This window comes from Oncorhynchus keta, chromosome 1 (genome assembly GCF_023373465.1).
Source record: "Oncorhynchus keta strain PuntledgeMale-10-30-2019 chromosome 1, Oket_V2, whole genome shotgun sequence".
Lineage (NCBI taxonomy): Eukaryota > Metazoa > Chordata > Actinopteri > Salmoniformes > Salmonidae > Oncorhynchus > Oncorhynchus keta.
Genome location: NC_068421.1, coordinates 60,582,021 through 60,605,839, shown reverse-complemented (window position 1 = coordinate 60,605,839; position 23,819 = coordinate 60,582,021). Strand labels below are relative to the sequence as shown.

Genomic DNA, 23,819 nt, shown 5'->3' with positions numbered 1-23,819 from the left:
TTTTGGGTCATTCTGAGGTGGTTATTGCACTTTATTGTATCGCATTTGAAACACACAAACCACACATTGAGTTTGAGGGAAGAGTTAAATATTACAACTGTCAAATTCTAAACATTCGTGATCATGATTTTCCTTACCCCTTTTCAGTCATAACCTGAGATTTTACTGAATACAGGAAAGGGGTTACTTTCTATAGCAGTTCTAAATTGTTCCTCCTTCCTAGTACCTTAATTGCCCAGGGTCGTCAGTTGTTTTACTGATAATTGTACTGTTTCCTGCCCCATTTCTAAATATGATTTCCCCATGATAATTTGCCAGGAAGCCTATATTTAGCCCTGTGGACATTAATCATTGGCGCCTGATAAGAAATTGTGGCAGACGTTTGACTTCTATTGACTAAACAATAGTATCTGAATTTGTTTAGCTCCATTGTATCTTGTCTCGCCTGTCCTTGATTAATATGAATACCATTGTAAAGAAGCAACATGGCATGTAGAGATATTGAGACGGTACAGTATTGACGTCAACAGTGAAACTGGATGTATTGCCTCACAATCCTCTTGGGGGCAGCAGTACTTTGTTTTTTGATTGCAGTTTGTGTCCATGACTATCAATCAGGAGAAAGCTTCTATGTGCAGCAACAATGCTATTTGGCCTTGGAGCGAACACTGAGGCTACATTAGTGTGCGTGGTTCCGTTACCACAAAAATCTATCTCTTCAATATCAGGGGTCTTCAATATCGGGTTGGTAAAGCCCAGGAAAGCACAATCATGTACATATCAGAATACAATTCCATAGGCCATATGTATGCTGTGTATTTCTGGTTCTGTTGAGCTTCATTCTATCCCACAGGAATGTTTAGTTTTCCTGCCTGATACTCTTGAAATTTGACTCTAATAAAGGCATTGGCATGGCTGTGTGGGCAGAAGATGGTTATATGTGGCTAACAGGAGGGCCGCAATCTGACGCACTGTGAAAGATCTCAGAAATCCATACATTTATCCAGTTGGCCAGGCTAAGCTGCCTTTGGCTCCCGTCCGAATGTTGGCCTCAGCTCAGGGAGCTGGAGGGGTGTCAGCGAGTTCAGTTTGGCAGCTTGCCCTGTTCCTGGTGGACTCCAGGCTTGCCCCCTCCCTCCCTCCACTCAACAAACACTACCACACACTATTCAGCCTCTCTACAGAGCCCCTGACATGTTTATAACTACACCAGAGATTAAGGGCTTTGCCTGTGTGTTCATTGGTCTGTCAGTAAGGCATAATCCTCTCAATTGTCTGTCCTAAAGATAGGGCTGAGATATGCTCTGTAGATTAGAAGTACAGATCACCGCCCTAATTTGGGAAAGTAAGTAATGTTTGAGTGTATCTGGCTGATTTAAATTACCTCTACACACCTCCATATTTGATCATTACACAACGGGTCCATGCATATGTACAGACTCAACACTGTTGAAGGAGGAGATTACATAAATACAAAGTGTTGATCATTTTAATTTGGAAACAAAAATGAGCTTCCATCCTGAGCCTCCCATTCCCCCACCCATCCAACATGTTTCCATTCAACCATCCTTCCCTCGCAACCACCACTTATACCTAAAATCCACCCCTTCCCTGTGGAAGCAAAGAATGTAAAAAAACATGTAAAAATGTGCATGGCTGTCCATGTGGGTGCCGGAGTGAGAAAGACACAAGTGAACCAATCAGCAAAAAAGCACAGCCCTCTTCATTAGATGCATTGTGCCTATAACATCAATGACCCTTTCTAGACTCTGAAGTCAGGAAGACTTCGAGTTTGGTATCAGCCAGACTAGATTTCGGACCCGTGCTGTTGAGTGTATGTGCATTCATGCTTCAGCACTGCAGACGCGGCTGCAGAACTGGCAGGATTGCTCCTCATACTTCTTGTGTGTACGACAGTGCTGCAGGTAGGTTGAGCGATAGCTGAAGTCGCCCTCCACAGCACTCCTCTGAGCAGACAAAGGTCATCCCACCCTTGTGGAAATGCAAATGGTCCTTTAGTGACACCTCCCATTTAAAGTTCCACCTGAAGGGATCTTCTGTGGAATTTCTTATGCTTTGTCAGGCAGGCTGCCTGCTTGAAGCCTTTATCACACTAGGCACAGACGAAGGGAAGAATGTCTTCATGCACCACCTGATGCTTGTCAACATCAGCTTGAAGCTTTTGCCACAGATGGGGCAGGAGTATGGTCGTTGGTCAGAGTGGACCAGTCTGTGCTTGATGAGGTCAGAATTTCAAATGAAGCGCTTGTAACACTGAGCACTCGTATGGCATCTCTCCACTATATATCTGCGGATGATCCTACAGGACATAATGCAAAACACTTTTTGACAAGGAATCTACGGGTGTGTTCTAAATTGCCCATAAGCAGGATTCAAATGTTTTACAGTAGCATCCATGTTCTATCGCTACTGTGATCTCTGCATAACGTAAAGAATTTCTCTCCCAGATCATTTATCATTTTGGCGTGCACTTCTTGGGAGTTCCACGTCTTACATTTCTGGTTCTAGTTTTAGTGGTACTACAGTGACCATTTCTCACTCTTTTAGTCTCATTTTGCCCTGCTGCATTTGTTGAAAGTTCCAAGTCTTCCTTTGAGGTTTTAGTTTTACAGTGACTCTCTGATTCTAACTATCATGTTATCCTGTATACCTTGGTCACATTTGTTGTTTGAGGTTCTTGTTGTGGCACTACAATGATGTGGAATTTCTGATTCCTCAGTGACACAAGTGTCCTGAGTATTCTAATTTCACCGAAACATCATAGTGACCTTCGGGTCTGTTTCACAGGGGTATTGTTCTCAGTGTGACTATCACAACTATTTCTGCTGATCACATTCTTCCTCTTCGCTTTTCACCTTCATTATCCTGCAAAATAAACAATTTGTTAAATTCTTGTTTAAAATGAATTATTATATTGCAAATAACTAACGGGTCACTGTCATTGGGCGTTAATATCATTCTCTTCCCTATGACAAGTATATCTTAAGGGTCAAAATCACTGGGTCAGGGTATCTCTGTTGGTTCTCCCACGATGAAATGCTGTAATATAACAGTTCTGAGTCTGAGTTGGGTTGTTAAATTCCAATGTAGACAGATGGCTATACACTGAACTACAATGTAAAATGCAATGTAGTTTACGAAAGTTCAACAGAGAGGCTGGTCTGAATGCTCATTTAACTTCAGTAAGAGTAACAATTCACTTTGTTTCCTATTCTATCGGCATAGTGGGAATGAATACAAACGTATCATCAGCATAGCATCTTGTTTCTTCTTTTTCCTGTTACCCATGTGTGGGATATCATTCACCTTTTTACCTTATAGCCTAAGCATGGCACAATAATGCTCCTTCCTCATGCTTGCTATTTAACTTATGGGCTCACTCTGGCATTGTTCACCTTCCTCCAGCTCAACCAATGGGAGTAAATCTTGGGATGTATTTGTATGTCAATTGATCCTTTGTTCTCTCACTTGCTGATTATCAGCAACAGTTTTGGACAACCCCACCACCTATAACCTTAAGGTCAGTCATTGGAAAACCCTTCACCCAGCATGGCAGTTTGGATGCCAGCAGCCCAACATGCCATCACCTGGCTGAGGATCTTCCCTCGGAAATGAGACCGTTCCCAAAACTGTTTAATAAAATGTCATATTACATTCAGTATTTGCTGTTCATTCAGTTAAGCCTCTACTTGACTGAAATTACAGCAGTGAGGCTGAGTCAAATCTGAGCAGTAAAATTGGGCGTCAGGATTAGAGCCCTAGAAACCCAGCTACACTGGTCGTGACACTCAGACCCTGATCCTGTGTGTTGTGGCGGAACACTGTTCTTTTTAAAAGGAACCTAATTGCAAACAAGGAGCAATGGGGAGGATGGTATAGCGGAAGCAGATGTGGAACGTTCATCGGATGGGGGTGGCAAAAGGATGAATTGACTTTTGTACAAAATAAATGGGAAAAGGAGCCAAATTGCTGTGGAAAATGTCAAGATCTGTTCATACTCCATATCTGGTAGGAGTGCGTTTTTTAACATTTTTATAATGTATGCCAGACTTTGAATCTGTTTGAAGCATTTAAAACGGTGGAGAACACTTTGGGCAAAGTGAAATCGGTGAAGATCACGAGAAGTGGGCTTGTTTTCATTTTGTGTGTTTCTGCGGATTAGAAAAGGTGTGTGTGTTGGGTCTCACCCAAATGTATGCATTTTCTTTGATCTACAGAGCAGGGCACCTGTCAAAGGAGTAATTTCTGGAGTCTCGACATGAGGTCACTAGCTGTACGGTATTTCCTCCAACACTGGCTTCAGGGTTAAATGAGCAGTGTGTCAAGAAGCAGTGCGGCTTGGCGGGGTCGTGTTTTTGGAGGATGCATGGCTCTCGACCTTCGCCTCTCCCAAATCTGAACGGGAGTTGTTGATGCACGAAGGACGAATTGTGTGGTAAATGGCATGAAGTTTTTCCTGTTTAAAAATTTTTTAAAATGATGCGTAGTGTCTCCCTACCCGAGTGGAGCTGGGATAGGTCTACTATCTTGTGGGAGCCTTTATATCCAGGCCTTTACAATGTAACTGCTGTAAAATGTTTGGACATGTAGCGAGTGTCTGCACATGGGAGAAGCCAAGCTGTGGGAAAGATTATGATGATGGAGACTGTTTAGCAGAAGAGAATAAACAAGGAGCAATGTGTTGTAACTGTGGAAGAGAACATGAAACAAAGTAAGGGCAGTTCAGAGAGTCTTAAGCAGAGGTTGTCAAAAAGGTTGAAAGAAGAAATGGTCTCTGAAGGTCCCATAGTGAATACTGTAGGCCTACAGTACTGTTGATCATGCCATTTTATTATACCAGTTGTCCTCGATTGGCCTGAACTCTGACACCTGTTCATCTTAGTGACAGAACTCATTGTGATTGATGGGTTTAAGTCAGAATTTCTTGAAGTACATAAAGGTGTTCCGCAGGGGTAGATACTAGGACCTGCTCTTTTCACTATATATAAAATTCCATTGCTCAATCTGTTTTTAAAAAAAGTAGAATTATTATATGTGTATCATACTTATGTACTCAAACTGCTGACCTGGCTGTGACAAGGTTACAGTCCGATTTTGCAGTTGTGCAGGAAGCCCTTACTGATTTAAAACTGGTCTGTTGGCCTTTTGGACGTACTGCCAAATTCTCTAAAACAGAGGCGGCTTATGGAAGAGACAATATTCAATTCTGTGGCAACAGCTCTGGTGGACATTCCTGTAGTCAGCATGCCATTTGCATGCTCCCTCATTTTGAAACATCTGTGGCATTGTGTTGTGACAAAACTGCCCATTTTGGAGTGACCTTAAGATGCAATCGTTGCGCAAGAAAGAATGAAAGTCTGTGCCACCAGTAAGTACAGATAGTAATATAAATCCCCCTGCATAGTACCCGCAGCCGGACAATTTTCTCAAGGCTTCTGTAAAGAAATACTTGTCAGCATGCTCAACCGATGTTGGTCATTCAGCCGACAAAAACGTTCAACTGGTTGTCCCCATTCAGCAAAGAGTCAGAGGCCGAGCCTTCTCAGGTCTCTCCTTCACCCGTTACGTGGTCTGACCCACAGAAGCCTCCCACCATTAGCTCTGACAAATTGAAAACCTTAGTCATTGGTGACTCCATTACCCACAATATTAGACTTAAAAATAATTATCCAGCGATCATACACTGTTTACCAGGGGGCAGTGCCACCAACGTAAAGGTTAATCTGAAGAGGGTGCTGGCTAAGGCTAAAACTGGCAAGCGTAGAGAGTATAGGGATATTGTAATCCACGTTGGCACCAACAATGTTAGGATGAAAGTCATAGGTCACCATGTGCAACAGCTTCAGCATGTAAATTAGCTAGAAAGATGTGTCGGCATCGAGTAATTGTCTCTCACCCCTCCCAATTAGTGGGTGTGATGAGCTCTACAGCAGAGTCTCACAACTCAATCGCTGGTTAAACTGTTTTCAGCCCCTCCCAAAATAGATTTGTTTTTGATAATTGGTCCTCTTTCTGGAACCATCAAGCCTGGCCTGCTGAGGAGTGACGGACTCCATCCTAGCTGGAGGGGTGCTCTCATCTTATCTATCGACATAGACAGGTCTTACACCACAATGAGATCGGGTGCAGGCCAGGCAGCAGGCTGTTAGCCAGCCTGCCAGCTTAATGGAGTCTGCCACTAACACAGTCAGTGTAGTCAGTTCAGCTATCCCCATTGAGACCGTGTCTGTGCCTCAATCTAGGTTGGGCAAAACCAAAACATGGCGGTGTTCGCCTTAGCAATCTCACTGGAAAAAAATACTTCTTCCATTCCTGTCATTATTGAAAGAGACTGTGAGGCAGTCATAGTGAATAAACTAATCACTGATCATGTGATTGGCCTGACTGAAACATGGATCAAGCCTGATGAATTTACTGTGTTAAATGAGGCCTCTCCTCCTGTTTACAACAGTGACCATATCCCCACGCATCCCGCTAAGGCGGATGTGTTGCTAACATTTACGACAGCAAATAAAAACGTACAAATAAACAACTGTCCTTTGAGCTTCTAGTCATAATCTATGCAGCCTACTCAATCACTTTGTATAGCTGCTGTTACAAGCCTCCTGGGCCCTATACAGTGTTCCTCATCGAGTTCCCATCAGAACTTGTAAACTCAGCAAAAAGAGATTGCCTGCAATGACAAGCTCAATCCGATGATGCTGAGACACACCGCCCCAGACCACGACGGACCCCCCCACCTCCAAATCGATCCCGCTCCAGAGTACAGGCCTCGGTGTAACGCTCATTCCTTCAAAGATAAACTCAAATCCGACCATCACCTCTGGTGAGACAAAACAGCGACTCATCAATGAAGAGCACTTTTTGCCAGTCCTGTCTGGTCCAGTGACGGTGGGTTTGTGTCCATAGGCGACATTGTTGCCGGTGATGTCTGGTGAGGACCTGCCTTACAACAGGCCTACAAGCCCTCAGTCCAGCCTCTCTGAAACAATTGTGGACAGTCTGAGCACTGATGGAGGGATTGTGCGTTCCTGGTGTAACTTGGGCAGTTGTTGCCATCCTGTACCTGTTCCGCAGGTGTGATGTTTGGATGTACCGATCCTGTGCAGGTGTTGTTACACGTGGTCTGCCACTGCGAGGATGATCAGCTGTCCGTCCTGTTTCTCTGTAGCGCTGTCTTAGGCATCTCACAGTACGGACTTTGCAATTTATTTGCAGCATGCCTAAGGCACGTTCACGCAGATGAGCAGGGACCCTTGGCATCTCTCTTTTGGTGTTTTTCAGAGTCAGTAGAAAGGCCTCTTTAGTGTCCTAAGTTGTCATAACTGACACTAAGCTTTTAGTGTCTTAACGACCGTTCCAGAGGTGCATGTTCATTAATTGTTTATGGTTCATTGAACAAGCATGGGAAACAGAGTTTAAACCCTTTACAATGAAGGTCTGTGAAGTTATTTGGATTTTTACGAATTATCTTCAAAAGACAGGGTCCTGAAAAAGGGAAATTTTATTTTTTTGCCGAGTTTAGTTATGGCAGATAATATACATTTTTGGTGACTTCAATAGTCCTATGGAAAAGTCCACAGACCCACTCAAAAGGCTTTCGGAGACATCAACTCTGGGTTTTGTCCAACATGTCTCCGGACTTACTCATTGCCACACTCATACCCTGGATCTAGTTTTGTCCCGTGGAATAAATATTGTGGATCTTAATGTTTCTCCTCATAATCCTGGACTGTCGGACCACCATTTTTACATTTGCCTCGCAAAAAATAATCTGCTCAGACCCCATCAAGGATCATCAAAAGCCATGCTAGAAATTCTCAGACAACCCAAAGATTCCTAGATGCCCTTCCAGACTCCCCTCCACTTACCAAAGGATGTCGGAGTACCAACATCGTTTAACCACCTAACTGAAGATCTAAATTGAATCTTGCGTAATACCTAGCTGTGATTTTTTTTTTAGCATAAAAATCTTGGTGGGCCCCCAAAAAATTGAAGCATGCCAGCAAAGCCACTACACAACACTAAACAATACATTAATTGCACTATAACGGTGACAAACGGTAACCACAAACTGTTAGGGCCTACATAACGCTGGCCCAACATATTACCACTGCCTCACCTGGCTATCTGGCAGTGAAATAGTTAATTCAGCCTCATTTACTGCCTTTAAAAAACATAGCTGATATGGCTGACTTGCTTAAACAAATGTGGTTTCTACTGACAATTGAGAAGTACAAACTATGTAATAAAGGGACGACAAGCAGATAAGAGGCAATCCGTAATTTCAATTAAGACAATGGGCGAGCTAGGACGGACATAGTCAATATAACTATTTGTTTAGCACTTTTGAAATGTACAGCGACAGAATTCAGAACATGGGCCATTCTTACAGTGTTCTCCCTGAACACCAAATAAGAACCGTAAGATAAATAAAGGGGGCATATAAGCAGACAATGAAAGCTCTTAAAATATTAAATGATTACATTTCTCTAAAACCGATTTATAGCCTACATGTGCACCACCAAGTCAGAACAGTAGGCAAAATTAAGAGGGGTAAATAGACCAAATTATTAGGGTGATGCACATGGGCTACCAACATCTTACCACACAACATACACTTAGTATTATTATTCAAAGGTGAATTTGCGATTTCCAACTTGTTTTTGTAATGTTTATGTCCAATGGACGATGAGCACCGATATATTTTACCTATAATTTCTCTTCATATGACAAGGATTAAAAAGGATTTGCCAGTAGATTGTCGGACTTGACTCATGATGATGACTGCTAGATAAGATTTTGAATGTATGATGTTGACATGATCAGTCCAATCAAAGCTACTGTAGATATATCGTGATTTGACGGCATCTGTGGCCAATGACCTCGAGCCTTCTTGGATGGGCACTTCCAATGTAACGCTATGGCAGCATCCAAGGGGCTAGAATGTGAGGTCTACCCTTAGACTTGGCGGTTACGTAGTGTCCCCATGAGTGACAGAACACTGAGCCAACCACGGCGCAATGCTCTGTATTTTCTGCTGGCTTGCCCCACCACCACAGAAAGCACTGAGCTAGGCTGAAACACATGCATTTGAGCGGCCTTACTCGAGAAAACAAAAACTAGACCATGTTTGTATTTTTTATTGTTTGCAAACTGATATGTGACACATGAATGCCAAAATAACATGCAAAACAGGCAAGAATTCTTTGCAACAAATGTGGGGCTCAAAGCCCCACCTGTCCTGAATGATGGGTCGCCACTGGTAATACCATAGATGCAGTCGCACCCCTAAAAACAAAAACTAGCTCCCTAGTATATAGAAAATACCTGAGCCCTGAAGCAAGCTTCCAGTAAAAATGGAACAGAAATGGAGCTCCACCAAACTGGAAGTCTTCTGACTAGCTTGGAAAGACAGTACAGTGCGATATCGAAGAGTCCTTACTGTTGCTCGATCATCCTATTTTTCCAACCTAATTGAGGATAAGAACAATCCTAAATGTATTTTTAATACTGTCGCAAAGCTAACTAAAAATCAGAATTCCCCAAGAGAGGGGATGGCTTTCACTTCAGCAGTGAACTTCATGAACTTCTTCGATTAAATGATCATGATCATTAGAAAGCAAATTAGACTCCTCTTTGAATCTGCATGTTTCTCCAAAGCTCAGTTGTCTTGAGTCTGCACAAAACTGCCAGGTCATAGGATCAATGGAGACAGTCAAGTTTTTTGATCCTGCAATGGAGACAGTCAAGTTCTTTTTATCCTGCAATGGACACATTCATGAAATCCACACATTCATGAAAATATGAATGGCCTCTAAACCTTCAAGCTGCATACTGGACCCTATTCCAACTAAACTACTGAAAGAGCTACTTCTTGTGCTTGGCCCTTCAATGTTGAACATAGCACCCACAAAACACCATTTTCAAAGTCAACCGCGAAGAGAAGGCTTTGGGATGCTGGCCTTCTAGGCAGAGTTCCTCTGTCCAGTGTGTTATTTTTCCCATCTTAATCTTTTATTTTTATTGGCCAGTCTGAGACATGGCTTTTTCTTTGCAATTGTGCCTAGAAGGCCAGCATCCTGGAGTCGCCTCTTCACTGTTGACGTTGAGACTGGTGTTTTGCGGGTACTATTTAATGAATCTGCCAGTTGAGGAATCTGTTTCTCAAAATAGACACTAATGTACTTGTCCTCTTGCTCAGCTGTGCACCGGGGCCTCCCACTCCTCTTTCTATTCTGGTTAGAGCCAGTTTGCCCTGTTCTGTGAAACGATTAGTACACAGCATTTTACGAGATCTTCAGTTTCTTGGCAATTTCTCTCATGGAATAGCCTTCATTTCTCAGAACAAGAAAAGACTGACGAGTTTCAGAAGAAACTTATTTTGTTTCTAGCCATTTTGAGCCTGTAATCGAACCCACAAATGCTGATGCTCCAGATACTCAACTAGCCTAAAGAAGGACTGTTTTATTGCTTCTTTAATCAGAGCAAAAATTGATAAACTGATAAACTTGGATTAGCTAACACAAAGTGCCATTGGAACACAGGAGTGATACTTGGTGATAATGGGCCTCTGTACGCCTTTCTAGATATTCCATATAAAATAAAAGCCCATTCCAGCTACAAGTCATTTACAAGATTCACAATGTCTACACTGTATTTCGAATCAATTTGATGTTATTTAAAAATGGACAAAAAAATGTGATTTTCTTTCAAAAATAAGTATTTCTAAGCGACCCCAAACTTTTGAACGGTAGTATATGTACTACCTTTTGGTGATGTCATTCAGAAACATAATGTTAACTTTCACTGCTATGCGGATGACACAGCTGTACATTTCAATGAAACATGGGGTGAAGCCCCAATATTGCCTACCCTGGAAGCCTGTGTTTCAGACATTAGGAAGTGAATGGTGTCTTTTTTAAAACTGTTAAACTCTGACAAAACAGAGATGCTAGTTCTAGGTCCCAAGAAACAAAGATGTGCGGGTGGATGACAATCTTGATGGTCGTACAGTCATCTCAAATAAAACTGTTAAGGACCTCAGCGTTACTCTGGACCCTGATCTCTCTTTTGACAAACATAAAGAATATTTCAAGGACAGCTTTTTTCCATCTTCATAACATTACAGAAATCTGAAACTTTTTGTCCAAAAATGATGCAGAAAAGATAATCCATGCTTTTTCCACTTAAAGATTAGACTACTGCAATGCTCTACTCTCTGGCTAAATCACTAAATAAACTTCAGCTAGTGCTAAACATGGCTGCTAGAATCTTGACTAGAACCAAAAAAATATATATTACTCCACTGCTAGCCTCTCTACACTGGCTTCCTGTAAAGGCCAGGGATGATTTCAAGGTTTTACTGCTAACCTACAAGGCATTACATGGGCTTGCTCCTACCTATCTCACCAATTTGGTCCTGTTGTACATACCTACACGTACGCTACGGTCAAAAGACGCAGGCCTCCTTATTGTCCCTAAAATTTCAAAGCAAACAGCTGGAGGCAGTACTTTCTCCTATAGAGCTCAATTTTTATGGAATGGCCTGCCTGTCCTTGTGAGACACACGCAGACTCTGTCTCAACCTTTAAGTCTTTGCTGAAGACTCATCTCTTTAGTAGGTCCGATACTTGAGTGTAGTCTGGCCCAGGGGTGTGAAGGTGAACGGCAAGGCACTTGAGTGAGGAACTGCCCTTTCTGTCTCTGCCTGGCCGGTTCCCCTCTCTTCACTGGAATTTTCTGCATCTGACCCTATTATGGGGCTGAGTCACTGGCTTACTAGTGCTTTTCTATGCAGTCGCTAGGAGGGGTGCGTCACTTGAGTGGGTTGAGTCACTGACGTGATCTTCCTGTCCGGTTTTGCGCCCCTCAGGGTCATGCGTTGGAAGATATCTTTGTGGGCTTTACTCAGTCTTGTCTCGGGGTAGAAAGTTGGTGGTCTGTTGATATCCCTCTAGTGGTGTGGGGGCTGTGGGTGGGGTTATATGATGCCTGGTTGACCCTGCACGGGGGTATCGTCGGACGTGACCACAGTATCCCCCGACCATCCCGTCTCAGCCTCCAGTATCTATGCTGCAATAGTCTATGTGCCGGGGGGCTAGGGTCAGTCTGTTGTATCTTGTGTAATTCTACTGTCTTATCTAGTGTCCTGTGTGAATTTAAGAATGCTCCATCTCGCCCTCCCAGAAGACCTGAGCTGTCCCCAGTCCACCTGGTCGTGCTGCTGTTCCAGTTTCAGCTGTTCTACCTGCGGCTATGGACCACTGACCTGTTCACTGGATGTGCTACCTTGTCCCCGAACTGCGTTTTTTTTTTTTTTACCCCTTTTTCTCCCTAATTTCGTGGTATCCAATTGTTGTAGTACTATCTTGTCTCATCGCTACAACTCCCGTACGGGCTCGGGAGAGACGAAGGTTGAAAGTCATGCGTCCTCCGATACACAACCCAACCAAGCCGCACTGCTTCTTAACACAGTGCGCATCCAACCCGGAAGCCAGCCGCACCAATGCGCCGGAGGAAACACCGTGGACCTGGCCATGCTCACTAACTGGGATGTAAAAAAAAAAGTGTACAAAGTTGAGAAATAATCTATTTGTCCGTATGGAACATTTCTGGGATGCTTTATTTCAGCTCATGAAACATGTTGCGTTTATATTTTTGTTCAGTATAAATGATTGTTGTATTCAAGTTCTCGTAAGATAGTGCAGATGTAATCCATCTGAGACAATCGGATGGTTCTATAATCGAACGAATGAATACCTGCGCTCTTTCTGTTTACAAAGCCCTGCTTAACAAACCTGACTTACTTAACGTCACTGTTAAGATTTAAAATGACAAGTTATCAAACTCGTTCACAGGGTTGGTTAACTCTGGAGACTCCTTTGATGTCTCGAGAGTTAGGTAGATCAGCCTTTGGTTTCCTTGAGCCTTGTGTGTAGAATGATCTACAATGCACTTTAAAATTGGAGGAATCGGTGCCTCTAGGACATTTCAGACAGTTAAGGGACCTTTTTACAGAAGATTGTTTTGCTTTTTGTGTATTGTATGCGAATGTGTAGTTCAATGTGTTTATTGTATTTTGACGTATTGTGGTGCTATACAGGGCTCATATTGAAAAGAGACTTTGGTCTCAGCTTTGACTTTTAAAATAAAATATCAAATAAAATGGCAATGGTGGTAAATGGCACAGCTTAAGTTAAAAAGAAGTCAAGATTCACAGCTATGAAACTGAACATTTCTCTTGGGTAAAATGTGTAGAATTGTAATAAGTTAGCTGTTTTCCCCAACAACAACTTGTGCGTGTGTGGGGGGGGGGTCCCTGAACTACAGCATTCCCTCTCTCTACATTGGTTGGCTACACTGGTGGCAGCAGAGGGATGCCTATAGGCATTTGTGTAGAACCTTACAATGCCTAAAGTCAAGCAACATCAAGAGGTTTGGACCTCTTAGCATAATTTGCAGTGACAGCACAGATACAGTAATCTTTGGTGACAGGGACCATGGTTGAGCCTTCCCCACCACCACCACCCACCCTGAATTTGAAACACTGGTGTAAGAAGTGGGATTAGCACCCAATTGAGTGTGTCTCTTGTACAAGATCCATCACCACCTCTGAACCTGAAATAAGGAACGCAAACTACTTCGAGGTCTGCCTCTCTGCTCCATAACAAAAATATTACTTTCGAAATTCACTGTCACAGTGAGTAATCAAGTAAAATTGTATTTCCCGCCAGTTGGCCGTTATTGCTCCCGGGAAATCCCAGTCTTACATAAGACTCGTTGTTTTCGTCATGGCCACTGTTCGAAATGTAACAATCCGGTTGTACACTCCCGATAACCGTATACTTCCCCTGCTCTGAGTCCCCCCTCCCTGGCGATTGTCACTTTGGTAGAGGCCGTTTTGCCTTTTTTTCACGCCGAGCGGAGCAAGATGGCGGCTGTACTGCCGAGGACGAGGTGTAGTAGCCGCTCGGCATGAACATTTATTTTTGAAATAAATGTATTAAAACCAGACGGAAATATTTGAACGTCGGACTACAGGGGTCGTGTACTACTTCACTTCATTACAATAATCGCCATTTTTTATATTGTGTTAAGAATTTTCTGACAACATGAACACATTGTAGTAGCTAGCTCACTAAACTAGCAAGCATAGCCAGCCTACCACCGTAGCAAACGCAGGAGAAAGTGTAGAATGGGAGAAAAGCTAGAACTCAAGCTGAAGTCGCCGGTTGGAGCTGAAGCTGCTGGTTATCCGTGGCCGTTACCAGTATATGTAAGTATTTCATCAGACAACAATTTGCCAGTTAACGTATAATTTGGGCAACTAAGTCAGCACTGGAATTATTAATCTACAAACGATAATTCGCTAACGGTAGCTACTAGCTAATGATCCGCTTGCTAGCTAAGGTTACTTACGAAGCCACGGCAAGACATGCAGGTCAGACAGACGGCCCACCAGTGTACCACCACTGAGTTAGCAATACAGTGTAGATAATACATTTTCGGAGCTATCCAGAAGCGACAAATGGGCACTTGGAGTGAAAGTAGATATTGCATTACGGTATAACGTTATCCATCCACTAAGTGGGATAGGCACCTATAATGTGGCTACAGACTGAACCTAAAACCAAAAGGCTAATTAACGTTGCTGTAGTAGTGTACACAAATTAGATAGGAGGATTTCACAAGTCACACGAGAAACATTGCACACTTAGCTAACTACATCGGTTCCTCCTTTTCATAAGTCTAGCTGACATTCCACGATAGGTCATTAAGTTAGCTTTAACAGTTTTATTTGACTCGCGTTATAATTCTGTCTAACATGCTGACCAGACCCCGTACAACGCGCGAATGTTGATTTTGTCTACCCACAGACGCGATCAAGTCACGCAGGTTGAAATATCAAAACGAACTCTGAACCAACTATATTAATTTGGGGACAGGTCGAAAAGCATTAAATATTTGCCAATTTCGCTTGCTTGCTATTGCTAGCGAATTTGTCCTGAGATAAACATGTTTATTTTACCAGAAATGGTCCTCTTCCCTGACAATTAATCCACAGATAAAAGGTTAAACCAAGTTCGTTTCTAGTAAACTCTGCTGCTTATTCTTTGGACTTTATATGGCAGTAGGCAACTAACTTTAAGGTGCATTACCACTACTGACTGGAGTGTGTACCTCAATTCCTGTTTCAATCACCTATGTAGGTATATGGTCCTAAAAACCAATGAGTAGATGGCACGTGGGTATATGCTCCTAAAAACCAATGAGGTGATGGGAGAGGCGGGACTTGCAGTGTCACAAATTGAACCAAGTTCTATTTTAGCGGCTGGCGACTCGTGAGCAGTGTGGGTGCAATGATTGAATAACATGTATGTGTATATTTATTTTGCAATGCTCACGCACGCAACACGAGCGGTGTGGTCAGCATGTAACGTTAAACATTTAACAAACATTAGCTAGCTTGCAAACTTTAGCACTTGACCTACTTACTAGCACATGCATAAAAATGGGTTGGTTTACCAGCAAGTTTCTTTGCTAACTGCTTGCCATGTATTTATGTTAGCTAGCAAGTAATCTTTTTTACATGTGGGTCAGACTCTGTGGGATGTTTTTAGCGAGACCCCAAGTGGTGTAATGTTAAAGTACTTAAGTACTTTACTTTACTAGTACTTTATATTTTTGACAACTTTTAATTTTACTCCACTAGCGTTACATTCCTAAAGAAAATAATGTACTTTTTACTCTATACATTTTCCCTGACACCCAAAAGTACTTGAGGAGTACTTAAATACTGAACAGGACAGGAAAAGGGTCCAATTCACGCACTTATCAAGAAAACAACCCTGCTCATCCCTACTGCTCATCACTAAACACATGCTTCATTTGTAAATTATGTCTGAGTGTTGGAGTGTGCCCCTAACTATCCATATTTGTATTAAAAAAATTACAAATCTTGCCACCTGGTTTCTCTAATATAAGGAATATTTTTAATGTAATCTCTATTTAACTAGGCAAGTCAGTTAAGAACATATTCTTATTTACAATGGCAGCCTGGCAAAAGGCCTCCTGCAGGGATGGGGGCTGGGATTATTTTAAAAAATATATATATATAAATATAGGACAAAACGCACATCACGACAAGAGTCAACATAACTACATAAATCACAGTAATCACAACTGTGGGAAGAGGGACATTCTTCCTACCAAACCACATGACTTTTGTTTTGGAGGTGTTCAGAACAAGGTTAAGGGTAAAGAAAGATAGTTGGACACTAAGAAAGCTTTGTTGTAGAGCGTTTAACACAACATCCTAGGAGGGACTATCATCTGCCTGAGCTATGTTGTTGGTGAAAATTGAGAAGAGCATGGGGCCTAGGATTGAGCCTTTGGGTACCCCCTTGGTGACTGGCAGTGGCTGAGACAGCAGATTTTCTGACTTTATACACTGCACTCTTTGAGAGAGGTAGTTGGCAAACTAGATCCCTCAGAGACACAAATACTCCTTAGCCAGCCCACAAGAATGGAATGGACTACTGTATCAAAAGCTTTGGCCAAGTCAATAAGAATAGCAGCACAACATTGCTTAGTATCAAGGGCAATGGTGACATAATTTAGGACCTTTTAGGTTGCAGTGACACATCTATACCCTGAGTGGAAACCAGATTGCATACCAGAGAGAATACTATAGACATCAAGAAGTCCAGTCAGTTGACTAGTGGCACGTTTTTCCAACACTTTTGATAAACAGGGTAAAATAGGATTAGGCCTATAACAGTTAGGATCAGCCTCTTCTCCCTCTTTAAATAAATTATGAACATTGGCTGCCTTCCAAGCAATGGGAACCTCCCCAGAGAGGAGAGACAGGTTAAAAAGGTTGGATATAGGCTTGGCGATGATAGGGGCAGCAACCTTAAAGAAGAAATGGTCTAAACCATCTGACCCAGATGTTTTTTGGGGGTTAAGTTTCGGGAGCTCCTTTAGCACCTTGGAGTCAGTGACTGCCTGCAGGGAGAAACTTTGTTGTGGGGCAGGGGAAAAGGAGGGAGAAGCATTGGGGATAGTCTCATTAGAAGGGGTGGGAGATGAGGAAATGTTGGACGGGCAAGAAGGCATGGCTGAGTCAAATAGGAATCCTGACTTAATGAAGTGGTGAAATGGTTTATATTTTTACAATGGTTTATACTTTTACTTTTGGTATTTAAGTATATTTTTGAAATTACATTTACTTTTGATACTTAACCTGTTACTCCTACCCCCTACTTTTTTGAACATTCTGTTAAAAATCGCGCAACATTTCAGCGCCCTGCTGCTCATGCCAGGAATATAGTAATATATAATAATATATGCCATTTAGCTGACGCTTTTATCCAAAGCGACTTACAGTCATGTGTGCATACATTCTACGTATGGGTGGTCCCGGGAATCGAACCCACTACCCTGGCGTTACAAGCGCCATGCTCTACCAAGTATATGCATATGATTAGTATGTGTGGATAGAAAACACTCAGACGTTTATAAAACTGGTTAAATCACGGCTGTGACTATAACAGAACGTGCGTTTCATCGAAAAGCGCAGGAAAATCTGATCACTGAAAATGGAAATATATATATCCATCCGCCACTTCAACCCATTGATAAAGGCGAACCACAATAAATGGGGCTGAGGTTGCAATTACCTACAGCTTCCACACGATGTCAACAGTCTTGTCATTTGCCTAGGCTTTGTTTGTTGGTCAAACGAAGAAGAGACAAGCAATTTCTTTCGGTCTCCGATCGGATATTTTGGTTGAGTTTTACCCGGACATTATTTCCAGACGGACAGCTCAAGAATATACATCGCCTCGTGATCAATTTGGTCGCTTATTAACGTGTACTAATACCTAAAGTTGCATTACAAAAGTATTTCGAAGTGTTCTGTGAAAGTTTATCGTCGACTTTTTTAATTAAAAAAAATTACTTTACGCAATAAGACGCTATTTTTTTTGGTTTATCACAGTCTTCATAGATCGATATCTAGGCTATATATGGACCGATTTAATAAAAAAAAAATACCCAATAGTGATTATGGGACATCTAGGAGTGCCAACAAAGAAGGTAATGAATGTTTTATATTTTATTTGTGCGGTTTGTGTAGCGATGACTATGCTAATTATTTTGTTTACGTCCCCTGCGGGTCTTTTGGGGTGTTACATGCTATCAGATAATAGCTTCTCATGCTTTCGCCGAAAAGCATTTAAAAAATCTGACTTGTTGCCTGGATTCACAACGAGTGTAGCTTTAATTCAATACCCTGCATGTGTATTTTAAGGAACGTTTGAGTTTTAACTAGTACTATTAGCATTTAGCGTAGCGCATTTGCATTTCCAGATGTCTAGATGGTTAAATATATTTAAAATGAAATACATTTAGACTTTTACTCAAGTAGTATTTTACTGGGTGACTCCCTTTTACTTGAGTAATTTTCTATTAAGGTATCTTTACTTTTACTCAAGTATGACAATTGGGTACTTTTTCAACTTCTGGAATCTCCCCTCTCATTTGCAATATGTGGAATTCAACTCATGTATGCATTTCATTTTGCCCAAACTTTCAGTAATGTTAGCTATAAAAAGGGGGGGGGGGGGTTGTTTAGCAAAATATTGTGCAGAAAAATTACAGCCACTGTAGTAGCTAGCTGGACTATAGCTGACTAAACTCAACACAAAGGTGAAGGAAGTTTATGATGAACTCCACCAACAGAGTTGATCAGAGATCAGGCTTTGTGGAATTCAGCTCTTGACGACAAGGTCAAAAGTATTTCCTTTTACTTATGTTGGTCCTCTGTATTTACATGCCTTTCTTTATTTGCTGAAATCGTACTTTTTAATAAAATGTTAATCAAATACAACCACCTACTGTTTCATCATTGCTGTTGCTCTAAGGGGGCAACTCAGCATGAATGTACATGTGCCAAATTAATCTCAACAAGGAAACATTTAGTGGCTGTATTTGATTAACGCTTTATTAAAAAGTATGAATTCCAGCCAACAAAGGCACGCAACTACAGAGGACAAACTTAGGTACAGGGTATGCATTTCATAATATAATTTATTTAAAATATTGACCTTGGGCGAATAGATGTAGTCGGAGCTGAATTTCACAAAGATTATTAGAAACTTCCTTCACGATGGAGTTGAATTTAGTCAGCTAGCTGGAATCCAAATGCAAATGGGCCTGCATGGTGGTCACTGCCTTTAATGACGTCTACTGTTCCTGTTATTGCATAGAACGATTTTTGCACACTCTTTGGGAATCTGGGGGATAGCTGGCGACTGGGCTTGAACCGTTTTGCAACTTGTTTGGATGAATTATTACACCCCTGCACTCATGAGACAAAGCACCTTCTGTGCCAATAGGAAGAATGAGCACATCAGAAGCTATAATTTGCAACTGCATAGAAGGAACGCTACACAATTCCCCATAACTGTAGTTCCTTATATTTGTGTTTCAAAAGGCAAGTTGTGGATGGCAAAAGTCTGCACCCACTATGGTTATATTTAGCTTTTTCACTGGGTCACAAGAAAACAATGAAAATTAGGGATATACCATCCCATGTCACTCCAACATGTATCTCAAATTGTTTGATCACAAATATCCATCCCAATTTTGAAACCAGTGCAGCAAATTCAGGGAATTAGCTGAAAGAGTTGGACTTTAAACCTAGTCACGAACATAAACGTTAACATCCAATACAATATTGCAAACTGAGTTTAGTCTACTCAAACATGTTTTAGTGCAGAGGCGACTACTAACAGCCAGCAGCAAGGGTGTGTTAGACTGAATACTAATTACAACTCTTTTGGGATCCAGAAATAGCCTATATAGCTTGAAGACTATATGGAGGACTAGGCTACGTTTGGGTTGTTAGATGCAAATGCCACTGGATAAACCTGTAGGGTAGGTTGAATGTGGACAATAGTCTACTGCATTCCATGTTTTTTTAAAAAGCTTTTGCAGACTGTTGATCCTGGGTAGATTTAAAAACAGCTGATTTAAAAACAATGAATCAATGCTGAGTGTTCTTTATGATGTTAACACCATGTAGGGTTGGACGGTATACCGTATTGTACGATATACCGGTATGGATACCTGTTTGGGTTTTTACTTTACCTTCTATAATGCTATTTGAATGTTTGGTTTGTTAAATGTGATATAACTTCTGTTTTTATAGTTTACTTCGCTACTTGAGTCTAATGTAATTCGAGCAAACACAATTAGCTATACAGTCTGATAATACCAGTGATGGTATAAACCTAAATCAGTATTTTGTTTGTGCAACAGTATCTTTTTAATCAAAGAGGAATACATTAAGCATGCATGTTAGCTATATGAAGAATCTAAGAGAGAACATTAAATGTAGCCAAAAATCATAGGGTCCCCAAGTTAACACTTATCAACACTTTGGTTCCTACCCTGTCACAAAAACTCCTCCCTGGCATGTTCTTTCATTTTCATGTAAAACAACACTGTATTCAAAATGCCCACTATTTATATTCTAACTATAGAATTGGAATAAACATTCTATTTCCATGATTCCAACTGTTCACCCAAGTTTTTTGATCTAATTCGCAAGTAAATATTTGCTTAAAAATAAGGCCTATATTGTTTGCCCATATTGTGCAGCCCTCGGTAGCAATGTGGAAATGATCTCAAATGAGTGCCTAAAATGCAGAAATGTATGACAATGCTGAAAATAAATTTTGGTTGAAGTTGAATTGAACAGTATAAAACCATCAGAATGGAGAAAGACCCATTGAAATCACTTAGAATGTATGTGTTAACACCCTAGGGTCACTCACTACTTATAAAGTAAACTTTTATTAATCGAAACATAAAATACTGTCAAATACCATCAAACCGTCCAATATGTTTTTTTTTGTACCGTGATGTAGTATTTTGGCCATATCACCCAGCCCTTGGACCATTATCAAGCTTCTTTAGATTTTGCATCAATATACTTTTAAAAAATTGCACACCATGCTGCTGTAATATTTTAACCTATGTCTGACTTACTAGATAGAACATATGTTGAAAATATTTATCCTAGTTTGGGCCCTAGTACAACTCCAACAACACATTTGCTGGCAGATTTGAGTGTGTTTAGACCTTGCATGTGCAGCATGCCTTGAACATATCCTTTAGCTGAATGCTAAAGTTTAGCAGATTGTATAAGCGAGAACAGAAATGGAAGCAGATTAAATGGTTGTGGTTTCTCTGGTGGCTTCAAATGTGTTTCAGGTGTATTTCTCATTTTATAGTAAATTGTGGTAAGACTGTGCTAAAAAAAAATGAATAACCCAAAGCAGAATTTCTCAGAACAGCACGGTGGAGTGTTGTCTGTTTGGGGCCTGTAGTGTCACACTGGGTAATGCTCCTTTACGTCAGAGTACAGGAACTAGGCAATGCTGCTGCTGACGCAGTCCTCCACAGTTGGACTCGGGTGACATCATTCCATTATGCCAGAGACCGATAAGAGCACTGTTGCATGACTGGCCTTTTCTCAGGAAAAGGCATTTTGCAAACTGTTTAGAGCTGCTGGTGCCTCAGTTATTCTGTCGAAGTTGGTGTCTTGATATCATAAATATAGACTTAAATATCATAGGCTTATGTCCTGTACTGAGTAACGTGGCAGCCAGTGCTCATTATCTGTATGTGTGGAGTCTCAGCACTGTTTTCAATAAGGACCTAGACAATTCCTCAATATGCACTTTGAGGACATGAAGGGGCGTTAAATAAGAGTAGGATTACAACACACTTGATTCTACATGAGTCTCCAAATCACATGCCCTTGATGTCTCATTGTGGCTATTTTTGCACAGTTTGATCTATGGAAGAGGACTGTAATGACGCTTGAGCAGACTACTTCATTTCCATGACTATTCAGATTAAGTTGTATTAATAATGCCGCCCACTGCTCTCCACCACAAAAGAGACATCACACATATTCCAGTACTTCTGACTCCCGAAGTGCAACCCAAATCGCCCCATTCACCCACAGATAAACAACGCACACTGTGCTCTTGTGCTGTGCAGTGAACAACAACAGAGTTGTGATATATGCTGCCTGCGTGTCTCACAACATCCACGCTGTTACCACCACATGCTTGAATACTCTTTCTCTCACACACCCAGTCACCATCTGCAGATTTAAATCATCCGTAACTGCTTCCATATGAAGTACACCTCTTCTGCTGCAGAGGCCTTTGTTCATTTTTTTTCTTGGTGCTTTAACTATAGCCAGAATGCCTTTAAATAAGACACCACTTGAATCAATGTCATCTTGCCTAGTTTGTGTTGTCGATAGCCTTGCTAATGGTGTTCATGTGTTCCTCTCAAGTGTGTTTGAAGTTCAACTTTGTAACAAGCAAATCACTCCTTAGACAAACCATGTGACCTGTGTTATCAGTGAATAGGATAAGGCAGTATAAGGCAGTTCCATCTGCCTCCCTCGCCTACTGAACAACATGCGGGTGAAAACGGATACTGATAAGGACAATAAGTCACTGGACCATAGTCCAAAGCTTTAGAAGCCTGTCACCATGTTCTAGGACAGGCAGCGCTTTGAAGAAAAGGGTTTTGACGGAGTCAGTTATCTTTCTCTGTGGTAATGATATCACTGTTGCACACGGTTAGTTATTTGATTATTGGCCGTTAGTAATGCGTAGTGAAGCAGGCGTTATGCCCGGCCGGCTGTGTGTCATGGTGAGGTGAAGAGAGCGTGAGAGGGAGGGAGGGAGTGGGTGGTTGCATCAGTTCCGTCGTGTGCCCACAGCAGGGGGTCAGGAGGAGCGGAGGAGAAGAGAGAGTGTGGGATTGGCTGAGCGCTCCTATCTCACGTGCCACACGCTCTCTTTCTCTTAGCCAGAGTTTATTTTTAGCACCACAGTGGGTGTTGCTGCGTGCGTCTGTGTGAGCGGCAGGAACACCCCCCTCTCGCCGCCTCCGCACACACTGCTGTCAGTCTGGGACTAGCGCGTTAACCCTCGTTTTGGCTGCATGTATTCTGTGATGGTTGCATTACTAGGCTATTCATCATAGAAGCGTTTGCTCCTCTTGTGAAACGCTTTGCCTTCCTTGTGGCGGGAGATTTTATTTCATACCCTCTGTGGTGCTATAATCTCAGGCCTGGTGTTATTGGCAGCGGTGCCATGGCGGGAGTTGTGGCGCTGTTGAGCGGAAAGCGCTGAGCCTAGTAACTGGAGGCTGCTACTGTGCCAATACCAATCCAGCTGAAAGCAGCTGGGCCTGGCTGGCTGGAGGTTTCTCTCTACCTTCTTCCGTCACTCCCACCCTCCGTCCCTCCCAGGCCCTGTGCCGGAGCAGGACACAGAAAGTGGGTCACTGGGTCAGCTCAGGCAGCCAGTGTGACTGAAATCCTGCAGTTCCTCCCATGCTGAAGCAGTGCTCTGACAAAACCCAGCTATCCTAAGTGATAGTGCTTCACATGCTCACAGTCTCCCAGACCACATCCAGTTAGAGAATGTCAGCTTGATAACAGTGATACACTCAGTGGTGTCTCCTGAATTGTTATGCTGGCACTCGTACTAAGTGTGTCACACTAACGACTATGGTTTGCGCTGGCTGTGGATTATTAAGTAATTGAGTGCTGCTGGCCTTATCTGACCGGCTGTCTGAACTCGTGTTGGTAGCTGTTAGCATATTTGTGTACATTTTTGGGATATCCGTATTTAGTTTTTGGTTCCTGCCAGTCTGTTATATACTGCAGTAAGTCAGTCTTTTTATTGCCTGTC

At 42.0% G+C, this 23,819-nt stretch overlaps 1 protein-coding gene across 4 annotated transcripts in view; it reads left to right on the top strand.

Moving 5' to 3' along the window:
• The first annotated feature begins 13,775 nt into the window (after positions 1-13,775).
• The window catches only part of dot1l (DOT1-like histone H3K79 methyltransferase), a 29,793-nt gene continuing 19,749 nt past the window's right edge, over positions 13,776-23,819 (top strand). The window contains exon 1 of one of the 4 annotated variants that reach the window (XM_035779676.2): positions 13,776-14,299. In XM_035779676.2, coding sequence (XP_035635569.1) covers positions 14,219-14,299 — 81 coding nt within the window. In that variant the 5' untranslated portion in view covers positions 13,776-14,218. Of the gene's footprint in view, positions 14,300-22,966; positions 23,794-23,819 lie in introns of those variants that run through there. The other 3 variants (XM_035779683.2, XM_035779708.2, XM_035779692.2) reach the window with 3 other exon arrangements.